A 21,802-nucleotide genomic window follows, 5' to 3' on the forward strand; every position below is an offset into this window, starting at 1 on the left:
TTTGTTTTGTTTTTTTGAAGCACATCATTTCTCTGGCAGGAAGTCAAATCTGCTTTACCAAGTCTGGAAGTCAGTAGTAGAATTTGAATTTGGTCTGTTTTGTCCTCAGCGTGCTGCCTGCTGCGGGCCTTAGCTAGGACTTGGCAGCAGGCACGTATGCACGGAACCCAAACTCAGGAAGGCTGCGGGCTCTCTTCGTAGCACACGTGGGGCAGGAGGTTTTCAGGGCTCGTGCACGTGTTTGTACGTGCGGATCCCCACGCTGCCCCAGCAGACCTTTTTTGTTCTGACCGGTTTTATTAACTTACACAGAAGAGATTTCTTTTTTTTTTTAATTTTTATTTATTTATGATAGTCACATACACAGAGAGAGAGAGAGAGAGAGAGGGAGGCAGAGACACAGGCAGAGGGAGAAGCAGACCCCATGCACCGGGAGCCTGATGTGGGATTCGATCCCGGGTCTCCAGGATTGCGCCCTGGGCCAAAGGCAGGCGCTAAACCGCTGCGCCACCCAGGGATCCCCACAGAAGAGATTTCTTAAGCAGCTTCTGTGTGCTGCACTGGCCTAGGTTCCTGGGGCTGCAGTGTGATCCAGACAGACACGTGGAGGGGTGGTGGCGAGGAAATCCGTGGAATAATCAGCATATGAGTACAGAGTGGGAAGAGAGCCCTGAGAAGATTGGGGGGGGGGTGTCGGAGCAGATCTGCAAATAGAGATGTGTCCGAGGAAGGGGTCCCGAGGACGGAGTTCTCAGGGGAGATGCGAGGAAGCCGTAGGCGTTGACTGCTGCGCGTGCAGCTCTGAGGAAACACGTCCTGCAGGGTCTTGAGGCCACAGCAGAGGTTCTCCCAAGGTCAGCGGAGCGCAGTCGTGGGTTTTGAGCAGCGTAGAGGTCCCCGGCTGCCGAGTGGGAAGTGCTTCGTAGACAGAGCACCGGGGAGGCAGGGGGGTCGGGCTCGTCTGGCAGCTCCGGTGAGGGTGAGGGTCGGTGGTGGACGTGGAGGACGCAGCAGAGGGGCGTTCGCCGAGCGGAGTCCACGCGGCTCGGTAGTGGATGGGAAGGCGGATGTCCAGGCTGACGCCTAGGTTAGGGGTTCAGGTCACGGGCCCTGTTTAAGAATGTTCACGATGACGTGATGGCTCCTGCTCTCCACCCCGGCTCTCCCTCCCGCCCGCAGCTCACAGACACCAGAAGCTCTGTTCCTGCTGCTGCAGCTTGCCCTGGCCGTCTCTGCCTCGTGTCCCCCCCAGTCCGCGTGCCTCCCGTTACTGGCGGGTGGCACATGGCTGCCTGGAGCCCACCTTGCAGTCTCCTCACCAGCCTCTCTGGCATATCGTCACACTCGTAGGTGGGCCGTGCTCTGCAGTTTGAATCTCAGGCAGGCTCGACTCCCAGGCCGGAGCCTGATGCGGGGCTTGGTCCCATGACCCCGAGGTCACCACCTGAGCTGACCTCGACAGTCGCACACTTACTGAGCCCCCAGGTGCCCCCAGTACTTTGCGGTTGATAAAACACCTGCCTCCGTTTGCGTGCCATCATCTCCTGGGAGCTAGGCTGAGCCTGAGGAAGCCCTCAGTTTGGGGGGATCAGGCCTGGAGAAGGGAAGGAGCGTGACGAACACCCCTTCGGCGGGATGGTCGAAGCTGGCGTTTGAGCACGAGCCCCTAACTTCTGCTCCAGCACTGGTTTCGTATCCTTTCATCTCTTGTAAGGCCACGAGCCTCGTCTCCCTTAGCGGAATGTGGGGCTTCTCAGCCGTTCCTCCTTGCGGGGCCTCTGCGCCTTGCCTGCCGTGGGACAGCACGGTGCCTGCCACCTTCCTGCTAACTGTGCCTTTCCCTTCACCCCAGCTGCTCAGCACCTACAAGCTTGTGAGGGTACATCCTTGTGGTGGAAAAACACCTTTATTAATGCCCTCAACTCCCTTTTACACTTTCATGGTTGTTTTGGGGGGCGGCGGGGTGGAGGCAGGTGGGAGATGTGGGACCTGTCCCAGGAAAGCCCCTGCTTTTTCTCATGAACTCTAATCAGAGTGGAAAGGCTCAAGAGGAAGTGTTGACAGTTAAACGGGGTAGCGCGGTGGTATTTATAGAAGATTCTTTTTTGTGTCGAGTGGAATGCTGGATGAGACCACTTTGTCCCACCCTTTCCTCGCCGTAGGTCGTGCTCTCTATCTTGTCTGTTGGCCCAGATTCTGTAAGAGAGACGGGGGATGAGCTGGCGTTTATTGAGACCCTCCTTTGCCCACAGCCTGCGCCTGCCGCCTGGCCTGCTCTGTCGGTGTCCCCCTGCTGCGAGGCGGCCCGTAGTCCCGTTGGAGATCGCTGGGGCTCCGGGGGGCTGGGGAGCCTGGTTTGGTAACAGAGCTGGCTGGGATGCGTCTGGCTCGGAGCCCACTGCCCCGTTGTGGAGAAAACACGTATGTGTGCTGGCTCTCGTTGTTGTATTTATCAGTTACGATGAGGGGACATTAAAAACAAAGCAGACATATTGTCGGGAGTAAATTTTAACTCTGTAGCTTTAAAACACAAACAAAAATAATAATTCCATTAGTAGAGGAAAATTGCACCATACTGCTGAGTATAAATTTTATTGCTACAGTAACTGTAAAATACAAAGATGATAAATGAAAAGTTGGAACATTTATTATTGGGAATATATTTTATTGGTATAACTAAAATGCAAACAAACTGAGTAATACCAGTACTTGTTAAAAATTGTAGTCCGCCTCTTGACAACGTCTGTGTTTCCATCTATAAAACAGCCAGGCTCCATCTGAGCCGATAGAAAGGAGACGGTGTATTTGCCCTCGCTGGGCAAGGGTTGGGCTGAGGGTCGGGGGAGGAGGCTCTGTAAAGCCCAAGGGCCAAGACACTCAGGGTGATTAGTGGGAACTCAGGACCGGAAAAGTCCCATAGCCAGGGCTCAGGGGGGAAAGCCTCCAGTCCAGAATTCTTTCAGCCACATGTACGACCTTTCGAGGCGTGATAGTAACGACTGGGTCCCTGTGGACTCCAGACAGTCCCGCGGGAGCAGTGAGCCGAGGGCTGGGGGCCGAGGACATTTCGGGGCGTTAGTCGGGGGTGGCAGTGGTGGCCTTCATTCTGGCCAGAGGATGACCTGTTGTCAGCTCGCAGGGACGGACGGGTCTCGCCCAGCATCTCGGCAGGGGCTGTGGGGGCCCCAGGGACAGCAGGCGGCACCCAGACCCGAGACGGAGGGGCCCCGTGCCCAGGCCGCCACAGGTGTTAGCGCGTTCGTGCTAAGAGGCAGCCCGGTCATTCTTCCGCGGAGGACACTGAGGCGTAAGAGTAATTCACCCGCGGCACACTGAGGACGCAACAGGACGGGGCAGGAGGCAAATCTGTTCAAGCGTCAGAGTCCGTGTTCTTCCTTTCAGTTGTTCACGTTGAATTCCGTTAAGATGATGTCACGACACCGGGGCCTTCTGAAGGCTTCCTGGTGAAAGAAGTCGACATGAATGAAGTCTTTCTTTGCAGGCAGCTCATGTCTGAGACTTGGACAGCCAGTGCGGCCCTCTTGACTTTCCATTGTTCTCGGTCAGCAGCTCACGTGGCCTGTACATGTGAGTGCCGCTCACTTGGCTCTGGGGTGGGAACGTTTTATATGCCCCTAAAGTAGGCCATGGGAGGCTGGTGGTGAGTGGATTTGTTGTGTCGCAGTTTTTCCGAGAAATCAGCTTTAGGTGGAGCCATTTCCTTTATTATCCTGCCTCCTAGAACCCTGCAATCATTTTAGAGATCTGATGAGAACTGCTCTGAGTGTACGTCTCAGATTCATATCTGACGCTGTTTTTCTTTTGAGGAGAACCAAAACGAAAGGCCTCCGTGGTTGTGGTCCTGTGTCTGATTTTGGTGTTGCATCCCCACCACTCGGTCCAGTGGGTGGAACATTCTGTGGTGCCACAGCTGTGCGAACTCCGCGTTTGACGGAGCGTGGGTTGCTTGCACAGGCCCCTCTCCTCATGCCCCGAGTGGTAGCCAGTGCTCACACATGGACCATGCTGTATGTAAAATGCTTTGCCCTCTGGTTGCCAAAAGATGGTGATAAAAGCCCTGGATCCTTCAGGTTTATTTTTGTGGCACGCTGCTCCTTCGCACGTCGGTTTGTCAGCCCAGCTCTCCCCGTCTCCTGCCACTGGCGGAGGGGTAATTTTTTGGACGTTTCCTGGTGGGAAATTTGGCAGTAGGTCTCAGAAGTCTTCCAAGTGTGCCCCCCCCTTTCACCCCGTAATTCCCCTTGTAGGAATTGACCCTAGGAAGTCACTGGGTAGCATACATACAAGGATGCTTTTATTGTAGTGTTGTTTATAATACAATAAATAATAACATTAACATTTGTTTGAGTACTTTGTGCCCGGGCACTGTGCTTTACAAGTATTTTCAGACAAACATGTAAAATGAGAAATCTAAACTTTTTTTCCATCTGAATGTTTTATTCTTTATTTTTATTTTTATTTTTTTTCAAAAATATTTTATTTATTTACTCATGAGAGATACAGAGAGAGAGAGAGAGGCAGAGACACAGGCAGAGGGAGAAGCAGGCTCCACGCAGGGAGCCCGATGTGGGACTCGATCCTGGGGCTCCAGGATCACACTCTGGACTGAAGGCAGGTGCTAAACCACTGAGCCACCCAGGGATCCCCTCCATCTGAATGTTTTAAAAATAGGAGATTGAGGCATGTCAACTGTACTGCAAATAAAAAACGGGATTTAATATATTACAGTACATTTTACACAGTGAATTAATATGTAGCCTTTAAAAATGACAAGAGATTTATGTTTATTGACACAGAAGGATGTTTATAGTGTTTTAAGTGTTAAAATCAGGTCATACATACATGATTCTCTTTTTGTAGAAAATCTCTGGAAAGGCTGTGTGCTAAAATATTCACTTAGTTATTCTGACTGGTAAGATTATAGATGATTCTCCTTTCTTGATTTGTGTTTACATATATGTATTTTAACCTGGGGTGTAGTTGACATGTAACGTAGGAGTTTAAGGTGTACAAGTTGGTTGATTTGATACATTCATATATTGCACTATGTTTTTGAATTACAAAGATTTAAAAAAAACACAGGTTTGTGGGAGAAGTGATGAACAGATATTCCTTTTCTCTCTGGGGCCATTGAAATCCCCGTCCAGCTGTCCCCCGTCTGGATTTTACACCTTTGCCCCTTTTTGCAGCAAAGCGGTTGAGAGCCTGGCTGAAAGGGGCGGCTCTGAAGTTCAGCGGGTGAAAGAAGACGCTCAGAAGAAGGTGCAGCAGGTCGAAGATCTCCTAACCAAAAGAATATTCCATTTAGAAGAGGCAAGTCTGGAAACCCCGAGGAGACTGTGTTCTGACAGTGGGTTAATAGTGAGGGCCGGGGGGTGGCAGGGGACAGAATTTTCTTCCTTTTTCCCTAAACGTTTAGAGTTTCAGCAGAAAGAGGAGCCACCCTTATGGGTCATCTCATGGGTTCCAGCCTTGTCTTAGGTGCTTTGGGTGTAGAATTTGTTCCCTTACCTCCTGCAGACGAGGACAGCGAAGTACAGACTCAGTAGTCTAAGTTTGGTCCTGGATTCCAGTCTCCGTGGCTGCTGATTTTAAAGCCTGTGCTCTTCTTACCTAGTTCAGTCCTTTGGTTTTACAGAGGAGGAAACCGAGGCTCAGCGCGGGGAAGTGACTCACCTAACATGCGCAAAGCCTGGAAGTGGATTCCAATTTGTGGGCTGTTGTGTGGCCACGCGGCCCCGTCCCTGGCACCTGGCCTCCAACCCCCGTCACCCCGCTGTTCACCGAATGCCTTTTCTTGGGTGGGGGGCACCGCATGTGGCTTCTTCTGCTCCATCTCAGGTGCTTCCTGTGTTCCTGTCACCATGATGGGAGGCAGGATGTGTCTTGGCTAAAAAATCCTGTCCCCTCGAAGGTAAAAGTTTCCGTCCACATGCAGCTAGTATTAAGTGACACTAGTTATTTCATTCTTGGTCTTTGAAGGCTCTTACACCATTTCCCTTTCTGCACTCGAAACCTGGCTCTTCTCCATGCCAGGAGGAGCAGCCCCACAAAGCACTTCTGGAAACAAAAGGGAGATGCATTGGTGCTGTACTTTGCAGCTAACAGAGGTCTTTCCATTCATGGTGTTCACACCAGCCCCATGGGGCTGTGTAGATCCTAGGTCCAAAGTACCGGCTAGGGACCGCTCTGAGGGCGAGGAGCTGAGGCTTCGTCGTAAGCCGTGGAGCTGGTACCGCAACAGGAGTCCTCCAACCCCACGTTCCCAGTGTTCCCCGGAAGGGCTGTCCAGTGTTGTAGGGTGCCCGTGTGGCTGCCACACGGTGCTGGGCCAGCCCTCTGCTCTGTCGCTTGTTGGCCCCGTCCCTCTCCGAGCCTCTGCCGCCGCGTCTGTAAAGGGAGGCTGGTGACGGCTGCTTTGCAGTAGTGATTGTCCTAACGGCAGTGGTCCTGGCAGCCTGGGGGGCCTGTGAGTGTGAGGCCCCCTCAGCCTATTCGTCATCCATTCAGGTCATCCTGTCAGTTAGCCTGGAAGGTTAACTTTTATCATTCTTTTTAAAAACAGACACATGCACCGGGCACAGAGTGGCCAAGCCCCTTGCTCAAGGTCACACAGGCAGTAATGCCGGGAGCTCCGGCCGTAGAACCTGCCTTCTAAACTGCTGCAGTGTGTCTCTCGGCACATAACTTTTTAGGGTTAGGTAAGGAACAAAGATAAATAAAGCTCCTTGCTCAAAGCCTGGCATGTAACAGGCACTCACTAAATAGGTTTTGTTTGTTGTCTCAGAATATTGGGGAATGGCTTGTCCCAGCTCTCCATGGGATTGCCAGGCAAGCCTCGTGAGGAGGAGAGGCTTTCTCCCCCACCCAAGTGGGAGCAGTGGCGGGGAAGGTCCTGCCGAGGGAAAGGGCAGGGAGGAGGAAGCAGCCTGTTTCTGAGCTTCCTGTGATGGGGCAGGCATCGGACGGAGCGTCGGAGCAACTCCTTGGTGGGATGATGGTGATCCCTGTCGTACAGATGAGCTCGGGCTCAGAGAGGCTAAGGGACTACCCAGTGTCCCACAGCAAATCACCAGGAAAGCTGGGTTTGAACCCAGTTGGATTCGACTTTTACCTTTGTGATGTAATCAGAGGCCGTGGGCACTTGAGGATCCGGATCTACCCCAGGTCACTCCTGAGCACCGGGGTGCTTCGCCCCAGCGTGGGCACAGCCTGCGTGATTTAGATAATTTTTTGGTAGGCCTCTCTGAGCTCTCAGGAGGAACGTGGTTTTTTTCACCACCGACGTCACCTTGGAGATGTAGAAAATGTACTTGAGAATTGTGTAGTCATCATCTTAAGAGAAATAGGGAGGGGGCGGTGGGGTGTGGGATGAATTTGTATGGAGATTAGGGGGACTCTGGAATTTATGTATGTTTAAGTATTGAGAGGCACATTTCTTCTTGTTCTCATTGAAGCTGTAAATATTGATCTGATTTTTCAAATCTAGAAGTACAGTTTTTGTAGACTTGAGTCTTTTCCATTGGAAATGCCTATTACTCTTCAGGATACAAGAGGGAAAAATGGCTGGCAAATGTATTTATTACTGATTCTCCCCATGTATAGTACAATTCAGGGAGGGGAAATGTGCCGGAGAAAAAGTCATAAATATTTATATTTTAATCCAATTTCCTTTCAAAATGTTCCCAATTGTATTGAAAAATTGCATCAAATGCATTTAATTTAACTTTAGGATGTGAAAGCTGCCCAAGCAGAACTGGAAAAGGCCTTTGCGGGGACGGAAACAGAGAAGGCTCTTCGACTGAGCTTGGAAAACAAGCTTTCAGAGATGAAGAAGAGGCACGAGGGGGACGTGGACATGGCTGTCGTCCTGGAGCAGAAAGACAGGTCTGGCGCTTATCTCTGCGACTCGCTGATGTTCCTAAATCGGGCAGCCTGGCGGAAAGGTTGTTCCCTTCCTCTTTGATCCTTCCTTTCTCTGCTTGTTCCCCCACGGTGAGAAGACCTGGAGTAAGATCAGGATGGAAGGACAAGGAGTAGGGTAGCGATATGAGGACAGGGACAGAATTCTAGGTAGAAACTTCTGCCGATAAGGTCTGTTCAGATATGAAATGTAGCCTTCAGTTCCGTAGTTAGCTTCCCGGTAACCAGAGGAAAGAGAGAAAAACAGTCTCGATGAACACAAGAGTCACATTGCTCCCAAGAGAAAATGAGCCAGTAGCGCAGGAGAAGCCCAGGCTTACTTGACATTGTTGGGGAGAAAATTCTCTTGTGACTCTTCCCAGAGGGAACAGTAAGTGATTACGTCCCCACAATGGATGCCAGTGAGTTTTGTGTGACCTGTTTATCATCGTGTTGTTGTTGTTTTTTTCTTTTAAAAGGTTTTATTTGTTTGAGAGTGAGAGGCCGAAAGAGGGCATAAGCGGGGGTAGGGGTGGGGAGGGCATGGGGAAGGAGAGGGGCAGACTCGCGCTGAGCAGCGAGCCCGGTGCAGGGCGCAGTCCCAGGACCCCAGCGTCATGACCTGAGCTGAAGGCAGACGCGCACCTGACTGAGCCTCCCACTCGCTCCTCATCGTGTGTTTAATGCCGGCCGAGGGCCCACATTAGTGCAGTGCAATGGGCCGAAAAAGCGTCGACCAAGACAGGGCTGTCTGTCGGTCCAGGAATAAAATGGGTGCCGCCCAGTCCGGAGAAGTGGACGGGCCGTAGGGCCTTTAGGCACTCTTTAGTGCTCGGGTCTTACAGCCAAACTTTTGATCAAAACTGGTCAGGAGAGAGTTGAGGTTTTCTGCTTTCTCGTGATCCTTACATTTTGCTACTCTTGCCTTGCTTTGATGGTCACTAGGTAGAAGGTTGTATAAACTAAGTGAAACTTCTGGCTAACCTGTGACCTGTCCATTGAGGAGCCAGGCTCGTTTGGAATTTGACAGAAATTGTTCCAAAGCAAATGATCTAGTTTTTTCCTATTTCCTTAAATAGAGGATACTGACTCTGGTTCCTTTTGTTTTGGTTGCTCAGTGACTTGTGATTGACGGGCCCACCGTGTTGTTTGGGTTCTGGCGCTGAGTTGCCCGTGCTCCCCAACTGCTGTTTGCTTCTCTTTCTGCCTCCATTAGAGATTCAAGTCTGCAACTTGTCGTCATGATTTTTTAGGATTATCTATAAAAGAGGAATGAATAGATTATGAGGGAGAGGCATGGCTTCCACGTACTCAGGGTCCTAGCTTCAGTTTCTGGAGGAACTAGCACTTATTTGGTGCACTACAACCTTTTCTTAGCTTTGATCTGGAAAACTGAAGTTTTGGGATGAATCTCAGGAGGAGTCAGGAAACAGTTCTCTGTGAGGAATAGGACCTCAGGGTTGAGTGAATGAGTGTTTTTCTCAATTACATGGCTAGGAGGAGAAGCTTCCCTGGATGGGTCGTTTGTTTTGTTTTATTTTGCTGGGCCTCCCCCTACAGGGTAGCAGCCTTTGCAGGCTGCGAGAGAGTCTGGAATCCTTTTCCATACAAATTATTTATACGTCCCCTTGTATCTCTCCCAACTGATGAGCCTTGAAGCCCTTCAGAGGTTTATAGGTTTGTCTTTCCTGGGGAACCTGCAGGTCTCCTGCTGTTAAATTGGAAAGAGGGAACCCAGGGAAGAGACTACAATGTGTGGGGGCAGCCACCAAACAAGAAAAGATAATTCCTGGTGCCGATGAAGAGAGAAGAAGGGAGAGGACTAGGGGTGGGTCTGAGAAGTGATCGTGGGTGAGAGTGGATTAGAAGGGCCCTGCTGGGGTCCCAGCAGATGCTCAGCAGTTAGTTCCTTGGTCTGTTGGGTCATTATGCCCTTTGTCCAACAAATACTTCCTGAGCATCTTTTGCTCAATAAGTGGTGGTTAGAGTACAGGTATGAATGGTACAGACTGGTCCCTCTGCCAAGGGACCTTATGTCAAGGCGTATGCTTGTCATCTAGCGAGGTGGGGACGGTGGAGGGCAGGAACAGAGTGAGAAGGGCCAGATGGATAAGTGCTGGTTAACATAATCTTTCTAAGATTGTTTAGAGGGATTAGGAAAGGCTTCTCAGTGGAAGTGTGAGGATAAAGGAGGAGTTACTTGGAGGAAGAAATCGTGTTCCCTGCATTGGGAAGTTCAGAGGCTGGAGGGCACAGAGCATGACCCAGGAACTGACAGTAGTGTGGCTGGAGGGTTGTGTTCTGGAAGGGAGGTGGGAAGCGATGAGGAGAGGGAAGCTGGCCAGATCACGCGGGCTTGTTGAATAGTTTGGGATTTGTCTTCAGGGCATGTGACAAACTGCTGATGAGTTAAGGGTAGGAGTTGGGGTAGTGTCAGGATCAGACTATAATTCAGAGCCATCCTTCTGGCTGCCCCTGGAGGATGGGTTGGCGGTGGGGCTGGGTGGGAAGACTGCTCTTTGGGCTGTTGGAGAAGTCCAGACGACGCATCATGGTGAGCAGGACTGAGCTGGCGGAACTGGCTTGGAGTGTTCTCCAGCAGAGATGTTTAGAAGGTACAATTGACACGATGGCTTGAAGGGCTTCATCACTGATGGGTTTGGGGATGAGGGGAAGGGCTGCAGAGATACCTCCTCCTCACCCAGGTTTTGAGCATGAACAACTGTGGCATGACGGTGCAGTGTGCTGAGTTTGGGGAAAGAAAGGGAGAAAGAACAGATGTTTTTCGGTAGGGAGAGTGGGAAGATAAGCTTTCAGTTGGGACACGTTGGGTAGAGGGATCATGGATCCCTCCAAGAGTAGAGTCTAGAAGGTGCTTGAGGATGTGGATTAAGGCTAGATTAAAGGAGATATAGATTATTCCTTGACCAGCTACGGAGCATGACCTTGGGTGAGGTGCCAGGGATGGGGAGATAAGCAGTGTCTTCCCTATATGGCGCTCCCAGTGTGGGGGAGGGGACAGATGTGGAAAGAAGTGTCATGATTGGTGTTAGAGCTAAGTTCAGGGTTCTGTGCTGCGACCAAAGGGAGGAGGTGATCAGCTGTGCTTGGGCGTGGGGCAGGGAGGGCACATGCAAAGAAAGGTGCGAGCCTGGCACCAAGCAGGGAATCATTGAGGAAAGGGGTCTCTGTCAGCATGTGCCGCAGAAGCTTGGCTTCTCCTCTTTTTGCAAGAGGGAATTTGGGGAGAATTAGAGCTTGCTGAGTACTTAGTGTGGTGTAGATGTGTAGGGGGGGGCTCTCCTTGTGCGGGGCGTCCGCTCGGGGCGCTGCCAGGGGCTGCATCTGGGGTTTCCCACAGGCCTGGCTGGAGAGGCGCAGAACCTGATTTGTCGGTACTGCCCGGTCGGCTCTCTGTCGGGGGCACGTGTGCACCAGCCACACTCCAAGGGCCAGTGTGGCAGCCAGATGCCAGCTCCGGACTTGTGTCCCACGGGACCAGGGTCCTGTGTGCCCTCCCTGCAGGCCGGGCTGCCGAGGAGCTCCCGGGAGGTCAGGAGGCGAGCTGCCGGCAGGTCTGGGATGGGGTGCGTGGGCCAGCCCTGTGCAGGGCATCCCGGCCTGTTGTGGGGCGGGGCCCTTGCCCGGTGCAGCGCTGCTGCGGTCTCTCTGGGCTCCCTTCACCTTTTTCAAAGGTGAGTGCTTTAGCTACATGACGTCCTGCAGTGCGACCTTGGAGCGTGTCTGGTGAAGGCGGCTAACACCGAGGAGCCCTGCAGGTCACATGTGGCCACCAGATATGTTTTATATATACATATATATATATATATATTTATTTATTTATTTAGATTTTATTTATTTATTCATGAGAGACTCTCAGAGAGAGAGAGAGAGAGAGACAGGCAGAGGGAGAAGCAGGCTCCATGCAGGGAGCCCGACGTGGGACTCGATCCCGGGTCTCCAGGATCAGGCCCTGGGCCGAAGGCGGCGCTACACCGCTGAGACCCCCGGGCTGCCCTACACAGTACTTTTAAAAGTCTGAATTCGTTGCTACTATTTTTTCTAAAGAAATCTAGTTTCATGTAAAACTTTGGATTTCCAGCTCCTTTTGAGAGCCTGGAAAGTGTGGCAAGACTGGGCCGGGGTGGAGGCCGCTCCTGTAGATGGGCCCGGGCTCCGGTCGGCCACACGTCCCACAGGCCTGCCTTGCTCCTTGCCAACCAGACACGGACCAGCTTGGTCCAAGTGGAAGTCCCGTGTGACCCCGCACGGCTGCCTCAAGTGTTGGCTTCGTGACTTTTTACCTCTCCAGCCGGTCGTGCCCTGCGTCCAGAGTAGGGCCCTAGAGGGCAGTGTCGCGCCCCTGTCCAGGGCCTGGGGGCTCTGCGCTGGGGCGGCCGGGCCCCTCTGTGCCTAGTTGTCTAGCCCGCCCAGGCGCCCGCACGAGGGACCACGGCTGGGGAAGCTCAGACGAGAGGAATTTCTTTCTTACAGTTCGGAGGCTGGCGGACGCCGGTGGCCTGCAGACCTCTCGCTGCGTCCCGCGGGGGAGGGGAGGCATCTTGCTGGAGCCTCATCTGTAAGGCGCCGCTCGCACGCGTGAGTTCCACCCGCGTGACCTGCTCTCGTCCCGAAGCCCCACCAGGATTTCCATGCCTGAACCTTGGGGGGCCACGGACATTCAGGCCCCAGCAACAGTGCGTTGCCAGCCGCTTTTAAGTGCTTTTAGCTGACTCTTCCCCTTCACCCTGGGAGCCCGCGTCCCGAGCCTCTGCTCTTCCTACCGTTCAGGTTGCTTTCGAGGCTCGGCTACAGGGAGGCTCTTCGGAGGGTTCGCTGACAAAAATGCTAATTGTTGAATGTTAAAAAAGGGTAATAATTATAGCAGCTGTCGTTTGTGGAGTTATGCTGTAAGCCTGGAGGTATGTTAGGCCGCGTTAGAGGTTTTGTGTCTGATCCACGCAAGCGAGCCGTCTTACAGCTGAGGTCAGATAACTTGGCCATGGTCGGGGGCGTAAGTTGGTGGCCCGGAGACGGTGTTCAGCTCTGTGCAAGGGGGGCCCTCGGGGTGTGCTTGGCACAGTTTCCTCGAGGGGAGGTCACGGGCGGGGTGACGGGTGTGGACTAGCGGGCAGTGGGGATGGAGTCGTGCGGGGCATTCTGGGTGGAGGCACGGGTGTGAGCACGGGTCTGGGGGCACACGCGGCCGGGCTTGGGGAGAGAGCTGGAAGTGAGGCTCCTGGGTGCTGAGGGAGCGGGTGGCGCCTCCGAAAGAAGAACCTGAAGCTGCCAGCAGGGCCTCTGAGCTTCGAGGCCCTAAAAGCTAGGCCCTTAAACGCCTTGCTCACCGGCTTTGGCCTTTATATGGAAAGTCTGTGCATTTTAAAATGTGCCCCGAGAAGCCAGGATGAGAGGTGCTGGTTTTGCCGCCTCGCAGGGACGGTTGTGCCTTGTCGGCTGTGTTTGTTCAGGCTTCAGTGCTCGATTTCTTTTGCAGAGAAAATGCTTAGCCAAAAACCTCCACGTCCGCTGCTGTCAGCGGGGCTGACACTGCTGTCAACAGTGGGGGCTGTTGGAAGTCTGAGCGAGGGGGTGGCTTGACCCGACCGTAGTCTGGGAGCTCGGAGGCTGGATCCACCGGGCCAGGCTGGAGGTGAGGGGACCGTTAACATCCCGCGAATTCTGGCCATTGCCCTCCGACCTGCACAACGCGATTCCATTTCTCTTCAGTCATCGGACATGTCTACTTTGAAGATGTCTGGCCCCATTTCCTGCCTCCTCCTGCTCCGCTGAGCTAAGAGAACAGCTTAGAATTAATATTTAAATTTTGTTCGCTTTTAGACTGATTGAGGACTTGAAGCTGTCTTTGAAGAGCAAAGAAGCTTTAATTCAGTGCCTTAAAGAGGAGAAGTCTCAGCTGGCATGTCCTGGTGAGAGAGTGTCATCTGGAGAGCTCCGAGGACTCTCTGCTGCTCCGAGGGGGGAACAGGAGAGAGGAGCCGAGGTGAGCCCCCGACTCCTCGGGCAGAGGGGACGCACACTCAGGCTCCGCGGTCACACGCAGACTCCCCCAGATACTAGCTCCCCGGCAGCTGAGGACCTAGCGGGAGCCTCCTTTGTCAGGGCCCTGGCGTGGTTCCACGGAGCCAGTTCAGGAAACAGCCCATACCCGCTTGCCTCTGTCTTCCCGCGTGTCGCCTTGTGGTTGCCCGGGGACTGTATTTTCGTCCTTTAGGTTTTTGTGGGATAAAACCGAGGACCCGTTTTGCCTCTGGTCAGGCAGTGGGGAAGGGCACCGCCTTGCACCGGGCCTGGCGGCTGGGCAGCCTGTTCAGCGTGCCGCCTCATTTAATTCTTCTGGCCACTCTGGGAGGTCGGGAGCACAGTCCCCTCGTGGAATTTAGAAACGGGCTTGCCGTAGTTGTTCGAGTTTGCTAGGCTCCAGGAGGTGGGTTCCTAGTGCCGGCCCCCGAGCCTCCCAGAGGTCCTTTCTCCCCCCACGAGGCCGGGCCCATGGCCCGCTGCAGAGAAGGGCAGGTGGGCCGAGCACAGGCCTCCCAGCTCTTGGTGGACCAGCGTGTGCTTCATTCACACTGCGGGCCTTCTAGATGCTCAGGGAGGGTTGCGCGGCAGTGAGTGCGGCCTGCAGCCTCCCCGGTTAGTTTCCGGCTGCCGTCGGCCCACATCTCCGGCTCCTCCTTTGAACCCTGGGCCCCGTTGCTCAGTTGGCCCTTTCTATTGTCCAGCAGCTCCGTGGTTCACTGTCGGTGGGACTGGTCATCAGCCCACGTGGCTCGCGTGTCTTCACATTTCTCTTCGCTCGGGTGGGACCTCGGGTGCAGCAGAGAGGAGTGGACACTTAGTCCATGACGTCCACGGCGGTGGGGAAAAGTCAGGAAATGAGACGCCCGTTCTAATTGTTCTGGGGGAGCCGTTGCATTGTGAGTCCCTTCCAGGTGCCAATTAATGCCTTTTCTCAGGCCGTGCAAATGGAGCGCCAGGAGAGACACCGCCTTGAAGAGAGGATCCAGGTATGCTGATGCCATTAAAAAAAATTATCGGCGATTTCTGCTTGCCTCTTGCTGTATTCTGAGTGGGATAGAGGGTTCGGGTGGCGGTCGCTGTCGTCGAGGGAATGCCAGTGCGTGCCAGTCAGGCTTTCAGGTCTTCAGAGAAGGCCGCTCAGTCCTGGCACTCATTCTGGGGGGCGGGCGTTCCCATTGTGCGGACGGCACGTGAGGCTCAGACGGGCTCGGAGAAGAGCCAGCGGGGACCCCGGCCTGCCGCCGCTCCGAGTCCTGGCGCCTGCCGGCTTAGAAGGCGCTTCCCGTCCATTCGCTCACCTGATTCTCACAACAGCCCGGGAGGGAGGCAGCAGGCTTATCTTTAGAAATGAACTCAGACTCTAAATGTATATGTTCAGTCTCCATCAAACCAAATTCTCTGTTAGCTTTTGTAGCATTAAGGAATGAAATTAATGATCTGTTATTTCCCCCAAATAACCTGGTACGGTTTCAAAGACTCTGATGTGACTGTATTCAAATTCCAGAAGGCACTGGAGTCCTTCCCACAGGAGTAGCTGTCACCGTCTTAACTGATCTGATCCCCTTCTTCTCACCCAGCCCTGTTGCCGTGAGCGCTAGCACGTCACTGGGAGCTGCCGCCACTGCGTTCAGCTCTCCTTGGAAACATTAATCACAGGGTGACAGGAATAAGATAGAATAACTGCATTTGAGTGTGCTCTTACAGATATATTTACAGTGCATTTTGGTTGGAACGCATCAACTTAGTGAATCTTTTTCTAATCTAATTTAGGCACTTCAGGAGGACCTGAGAGAGAAGGAAAGAGAAATTGCTGCAGAAAAGAAAAATAGTCTAAAGAGGGATAAAGCCATTCAGGGCCTAACCATGGCATTAAAGTCAAAGGAAAAAGAGGTATGTGCTGTGTCTGATACACCCGAAGTGAGATTTTTCTTTATTAGCTTCTGCGGCTGGCCTGTCCTACCCTGAATTTTTAGCTTTAGGTGGAGAGCTTATAAGAGAGCTGGGATGAGTGTAGGGAGTGCGGGAAGGGCCCCTTCGTCCGTCCGTCACAAATTCCTCTGCAATGACCGCTTCAGTGCTGTCCAGTCAAAGGACTGGGTGACTTACACGTGGGTGTTTGAGTTTTCTAGTAGCTGCAGTAACAGAAGCAAGAAGAAACAAGCGGAAGGGACTTTAATAATATCCCAAATGTTATCATTAAAACAATAGTAATAATGAGGTACTTAGCATCTTTTTAATCTTAGTGTCAGCACTGACGTGCAAGTGTGCTTACAGCACATCTCATTTCAGACTAATTAAATTTCAAGTGCTCAGCAGCCACAGGTGGCCAGTGGCTACCATATTGGACAATGCCCAGTTTTGTTGTGTTTTTTATTTATTTATTTATTTATTTATTTATTTATTTACATATTTATTTATTTATATATTTATTTATTTTTAATTTATTTTTATTTATTTATGATAGACATAGAGAGAGAGAGAGAGAGAGAGAGAGAGGCAAAGACACAGGCAGAGGAGAGGGAGAAGCAGGCTCCATGCCGGGAGCTTGATGCGGGAGTCGATCCCGGGACCCTGGGTCATGACTTGAGCCCAAGGCAGACGCTCAACCACTGAGCCACCCGGGTGTCCCCAGTGCCCGGTCTTTTTAAAAGACAATGGAATTGAGATGAAGGACTTTTGGGAGGCAAGGCCGTGACCATGAACCTGTTAGCTACCTGGGTTGTTACCTTGGGGATCCAGGGTTGTGGCCAATGGTTCCTTGCTATTTTATCTCGTTAGTGTAGCCGTCTGTTGTTTTAGTAACTGAGCGAGGCACAGATACAGAGAGGAGACTCCAGCCCTGCTGGCACCTCCAGTGAGGAAGAGAGACCGAGTGAAGGTGTGGTGAGGGGGGGACATGCAGGGGGTGTGCAGGTGGGGGGCAGGGAACCTGATCCAGATCAGGGCATGCGTGTGGGGCGGTGCTTGGAGGAGGAGGAGTTTGAGCTGAATCTTGAAGGATGAGTAGGAGTTGGTTGGGGGGGAGGCAGAGAGGAGGACACTGGTGAACCCATTATGTTAGGTGAGAGCCTGATGGTGTTTGTGGAACCAAAAGCATCTTGCGGTTGTCTGCGCATCAAGTGCAGAACGTCAGGGAGGCCAGAGAAGAAGCCGCGGAGGTTGCTTGGGGCGGCCAGTGGTGGTGGAATTAGTCACTTCTGGTGCTGTGGGTGGCCTGGAACTGAAGGCTCTACCAAGCAGATCACGTTTGCATCTTAGTGGGTCTCGGGCTGAGTCTGGAGAGTGGATGGTAGGAGGGAGAGAGTGGGAGCAGGGGGCCCAGTAGCAGGGCGAGGGCCTAGAAGGGCTGAGTTAGAGCCGTGGCCGCTGCTGAACGGGGTCCAGGGGCAGGGCATACTCAGACAACGAAATCAGAAATAATCATCCATCAGAGGTAGATTTGGGGAAGTTTGCTGAGGAGGATGACTTCTGGGCGTCTGGCTGCTGTGACTGGGATGTGGTGGCGCCACCAGCTCAGTGGACAGCATGGAAAAGGGCAGGACGGCAGGGTGGGTGAGGCGATGGCGGTGACGAGTCTGTTCATAGCATGTGTGGAAGGGAACGAACAAGGCTGAGGATGGGGACGCAGGGGACGTCGGTTCTTCAGGGTGGGGAGAGGAGTGCACAAGGGACGTAGGACGAAGCGAGCCAAGGGACGGTGGTGCTAAAGAAGCCGAAGAGGGGAGGCTCTGAGTGATCATCAGGGTCCGAGGCTGTGGACACGTGGCTCACGGTACTCAGGGAATCCACCACCGTGAGATTTGAGAGTTGAGCCCCCCGCTGGGGCCCCGGTGGAGGGGCAGCCACGGGGGCTGGCAAAGTCTCAGGTGTGGCCGTGGGCGGAGTGGGCTGCAGCAGGACGAGAGACTCTGGGGGTGGCCAGGCCAGGGTGCTGGGGGTGGCCTCTACGGACAGCCGAGGTCCCGGGCTTTGGCTCAGGCGGCCGTGACTTTAGCACCGGTCCCCGTCACCTCATCTAACCCCACCGATGCTGGAGTTCGGGGAGTCGTCTCCTCCTCTCGTGGTCACGGGAAGGGTCTCCCTCCAGAGAGGAGCGCCTGCCTCGGGAAGGCAGGCGGAAGCCCGTGATCAGAGGCTGCACCGTTGGGCAGGAAGAGCCCCGACGTGCGCACAGCAAGCGGAGTCCAGTTGCATCCTTGGCTGCTGTTCTTCTTTTACCCAGGTGGAAGACCTTAGCCGTGAAATGGGAGAGCTCAGTGCTGCCCTTGCGAAAGTCACAGACACCCCCCAGGAGGCACAGACACAGAAGCTCCAGGTAAGCGGTCACCTGGCTTGTGGGCGGCCACGCCCTCGGTCCTTCCCCTGCTGAGGGCACGACTTGGCAGCTGGGAGGACCCCGGCAAACCCTGCGTGGCCGTTAGGGACGGAGTTGGCCGTCCCATTGGAAGACGTTCCCTCCCAGCTCTAGAGGCTTCGCCAGGCCTCGTCAGTGCGATCGTGGCAGTGGTGGCAGCGGCCCCACCGTTAGTGCTGCGTTCCTTCTGTGCCCACAGCAGACCACGCAGGACATGTGTTGTCCCGCATAATCTTCACCGCCCTGTGGAGAAGGTAGGTCGGCCTCTGCTGGATTTGGGGGGTTTTGAAGCTCAGGGGGGTGGGCAGCTTATTCACTGTCACACAGCTCGCAGGTGGCAGGCCAGGCTTCAAGTGTAGTAATTGCTGATAGTGACCGCCGGTGTGAACGGATCACAAGCCGTGTGCCCAGCCCTGTGCCCAGGGCCCTGTGCGGATTGGCCCACAGGCTCTGTACAGCAGATCGCGGAGCAGATGCTGTCAGGGCCCGGGCTCGGAGTTGAGCCACTTGCACAGGGCCGTGAAGGGGGTAGGGGAGAGAAGGGGAGAGAGCCAGGACTTGCGCCTGAGCCGGTCTCACTCCCAGACCTGTGCTTCCACCTGCCCTGCCCCTACCTCCCCTCACCTGGCTTCTAGAGTCCGGCTGCCTCCTGCCAGGTGTCACGTCCACACCTTGATGATCTGACCTGCCCTTCCCCCTTCTGTCCCCCAGCGTTGTACTCCAAGGACTCCCGCCGGTGACTGCCATGATGTTCCGCCTTTCTGCTTAATTTTAGTTTTGTGTTTTTAATTATTTTAATATTGTCTTGCCATCTTCCTACACTTGATCTTAGCCAAAAGGCCGAGAAGCGATTCTTGCCATCTTTCTAGTTTCTCTCTACAGTGTATCCCTGTTACTAATGATGAGCCAATGACGTTCCACCCTCTGAATAAGCCCATACTGGTTCAAACTCTCCCTGCCACCCCTTCCTCCCACCATGTATTTTTGGTTATAAAGTAGAAGTTAGAAGCTAAATCTAATGCAAGACTGCTTGATTCCTATGATTCATGTCCCACGTCTCATCTTTTGCAGAGCTCTGGTTCATGGAAAGAATAATTGAAGTAATTTGGTTTAAATCATGGTGCACTAGAAACATAGGCAAGTCTCTCCCTGGGGATCTCAGATTTGCCTCCCCCACCGTGTGGTTGGAAGTGGAGCTGAGATGGCACCGAGGTGGTTTTCTTTTTCCTCCTTGCTTTGAAAATAACAAGTTTTAAAGGCTGAATTCTTAGTAAACCATTGATATTTCCTACTGCTTGAGGAAAGAAGTATGTTGGCGGTTGACAAGCAGAGAGACCAGACAGACATCCTTATAATCGCTGATGTTGTGCTTGTTATGTTGGGCCTTGAAGGAAAGTACGTAGCCTTCTACATTCACTGTTGCCCTGATTTATCACCTACACTTCTTAATTTCATAACTGTCAGTCCTAGGTGAAAGACTTTCAGAACGATTTTTGAGGTCTTGTCACTCACAGCCTTGGCCGGGCTTCTTGGCTTGCAAGATAGCAGAGGTCATGAACTGTGCGAAGTCCTCGGGTTGTGCTCGCCTGCCAGGCTGTTCCCAGGGTGCACATTTAATCCTCATCCACAGAGGTAGCAGGTTTACTGGTTTGGCAGGTTGTTGGGACTTGAACTCAAGCCTGACTCCAAAATCTGTGTTTTTACCACTGTTCTGATTGTGTGTGTGTGTGTGTGTGTGTGTGTGTGTGCGTGCGTACGAGTAAATGCACACAGTGTGCTTATATTGGCTGTTCCGTTACAAGGTCTACGTAGTTTGAATTTGCATGGGCCCTTGAAAATGCATTTTCTTTTATATAGTGGGATTTTTCGGGATGTCATGTGATTTGAGCTAATTGCAGCTTGAGTGGAGTAGCCAAAGTTCACAGGGTTGGCAGTAAGCCTGGCATTGAGACAGCAGGTGTGATACTCACATTCTTGGAGGGGTTGCCTCAGTGCAGAGATGTGAATTCTGGTCACAGGTGGGACTCTGTGAAGCCCATAGTGAGGGCTGCCTGCTGCTACCTCCGGACTCATTGAAAAATACATATTTTCAGATTGGAAATACAGGTTTTCCCCAATATCCAAACGTAGACCTTTCGTATGAAATGTTCATAAGATAAAATAGCATAAAGCAAAGAAGCACTTACCATTAACTTGCATGGAAAAATTTTTGAGCATTCTCAGACCTAAAAAACCACTTCTCTTTTTTTAGGCTTTTCTGACACCTTAGGACACATCATCCTGCTAACAGAAACACGAAATAAATCAAGATAAAGCAGATGCTTGCAAGACACTGCTGTTCAGAGCTCTGGTGGCTTGAGATGCTCAGTGTAGTTCAGGGAGGGCTTGTGGTGGGGCCGCCCTCGCTGCTCCGGGTGCGGGCTGCCTCTAGTGGCTCGCTGCAAAACCAACACAGAATGCCCTTTCACTTTTTTTTTTTTTTTAATTGAAGTGTACTCGACACATAATATTATATAAGTTTCAGGTGTAAAACATAGTGATCCAACATTTATATGTATTACAAAGTGATCACAGTGAATCTAGCTACCATCTGTCACCACGCGTAGCTGTTACTGGTGTTATTAACTGTATTCTCTGTGCTGTAGTTACACCCTTGTGACCTCTTTTATAACTGGAAGTTCGTACTGTTTATTAATCTCATTCCTCTCTTTTGCCCATCTCTTCACCCCCCTTCTCCTCTGACAACCAATTGGTCTCTGTATCTGCGAATGTAACTTGGTGCCTTTTCCATAGAAGTGCAGGTCCTTCTCTGATTTCTTTTGGTTAGCGAAAACAGGTGCTCTGTAGGTCTTCTGGGGCCTAATGCGAACTTTTGGAAAGTATACCTGTGCATACCTCTCCCTGCTCAGCTGTAAAAGTAAAATTGCACGTTGGAGGAATTTAAAAAGTACTTAAGACAGTGGAAAGAGGTTGATAGATGTCACCAGTAAAGTCATGTCTAAAGATGTGAGTTGACTTTTTGCTTATTTATACTTACATAGAACCTTTTTTAAAAACTATTTTATTCATTTATTCATGACACACACACACACACACACACACACACACACACACACATACAGAGGGAGAAGCAGGCTCCATGCAGGGAGCCCGACACAGGACCCAATCCCGGGTCTCCAGGATCACGCCCTGGGCCCCAGCCAGGCGCGAAACCGCGGAGCCACTCAGGGATCCCCTATATAGAACCTGTGAAACAGTAGATAGGATCATAATACCTATTTTAATCTATAATCTTTTTTATCTAGAATTCTTATCATGACAGTATGTATAGATCTATTCACTCCTTTTTAAAAATTTTCATTTTTTAAAAAATTTTCATTTTGAAATAATTGTAGACTCACATGCAGTAGATTTCTGTATACTTTTTCTGGTTCTCCCAAAGGTGATGTCTTGCCTAACGTTAGTAACGATATCACAACC

General features: G+C 52.2%; 1 protein-coding gene and 1 pseudogene across 6 annotated transcripts in view; one reads left to right on the forward strand and one right to left on the reverse strand.

The window, feature by feature from the left end:
• Window positions 1-21,802, forward strand: part of CDK5RAP2 (CDK5 regulatory subunit associated protein 2) — a 158,278-nt gene that overhangs the window by 34,113 nt on the left and 102,363 nt on the right. For all 6 annotated transcript variants that reach the window (XM_041762766.1, XM_041762768.1, XM_041762769.1 and 3 more), the window contains 6 exons: window positions 5,211-5,334; window positions 7,754-7,908; window positions 13,765-13,927; window positions 14,904-14,954; window positions 15,739-15,858; window positions 18,191-18,283. In XM_041762766.1, coding sequence (XP_041618700.1) covers window positions 5,211-5,334; window positions 7,754-7,908; window positions 13,765-13,927; window positions 14,904-14,954; window positions 15,739-15,858; window positions 18,191-18,283 — 706 coding nt within the window. The remainder of the gene's footprint in view (window positions 1-5,210; window positions 5,335-7,753; window positions 7,909-13,764; window positions 13,928-14,903; window positions 14,955-15,738; window positions 15,859-18,190; window positions 18,284-21,802) is intronic.
• LOC121496402 lies at window positions 19,093-19,174 on the reverse strand (annotated as a pseudogene).

This window comes from Vulpes lagopus, chromosome 7, assembly GCF_018345385.1.
Source record: "Vulpes lagopus strain Blue_001 chromosome 7, ASM1834538v1, whole genome shotgun sequence".
In the NCBI taxonomy this organism is placed as follows: domain Eukaryota; kingdom Metazoa; phylum Chordata; class Mammalia; order Carnivora; family Canidae; genus Vulpes; species Vulpes lagopus.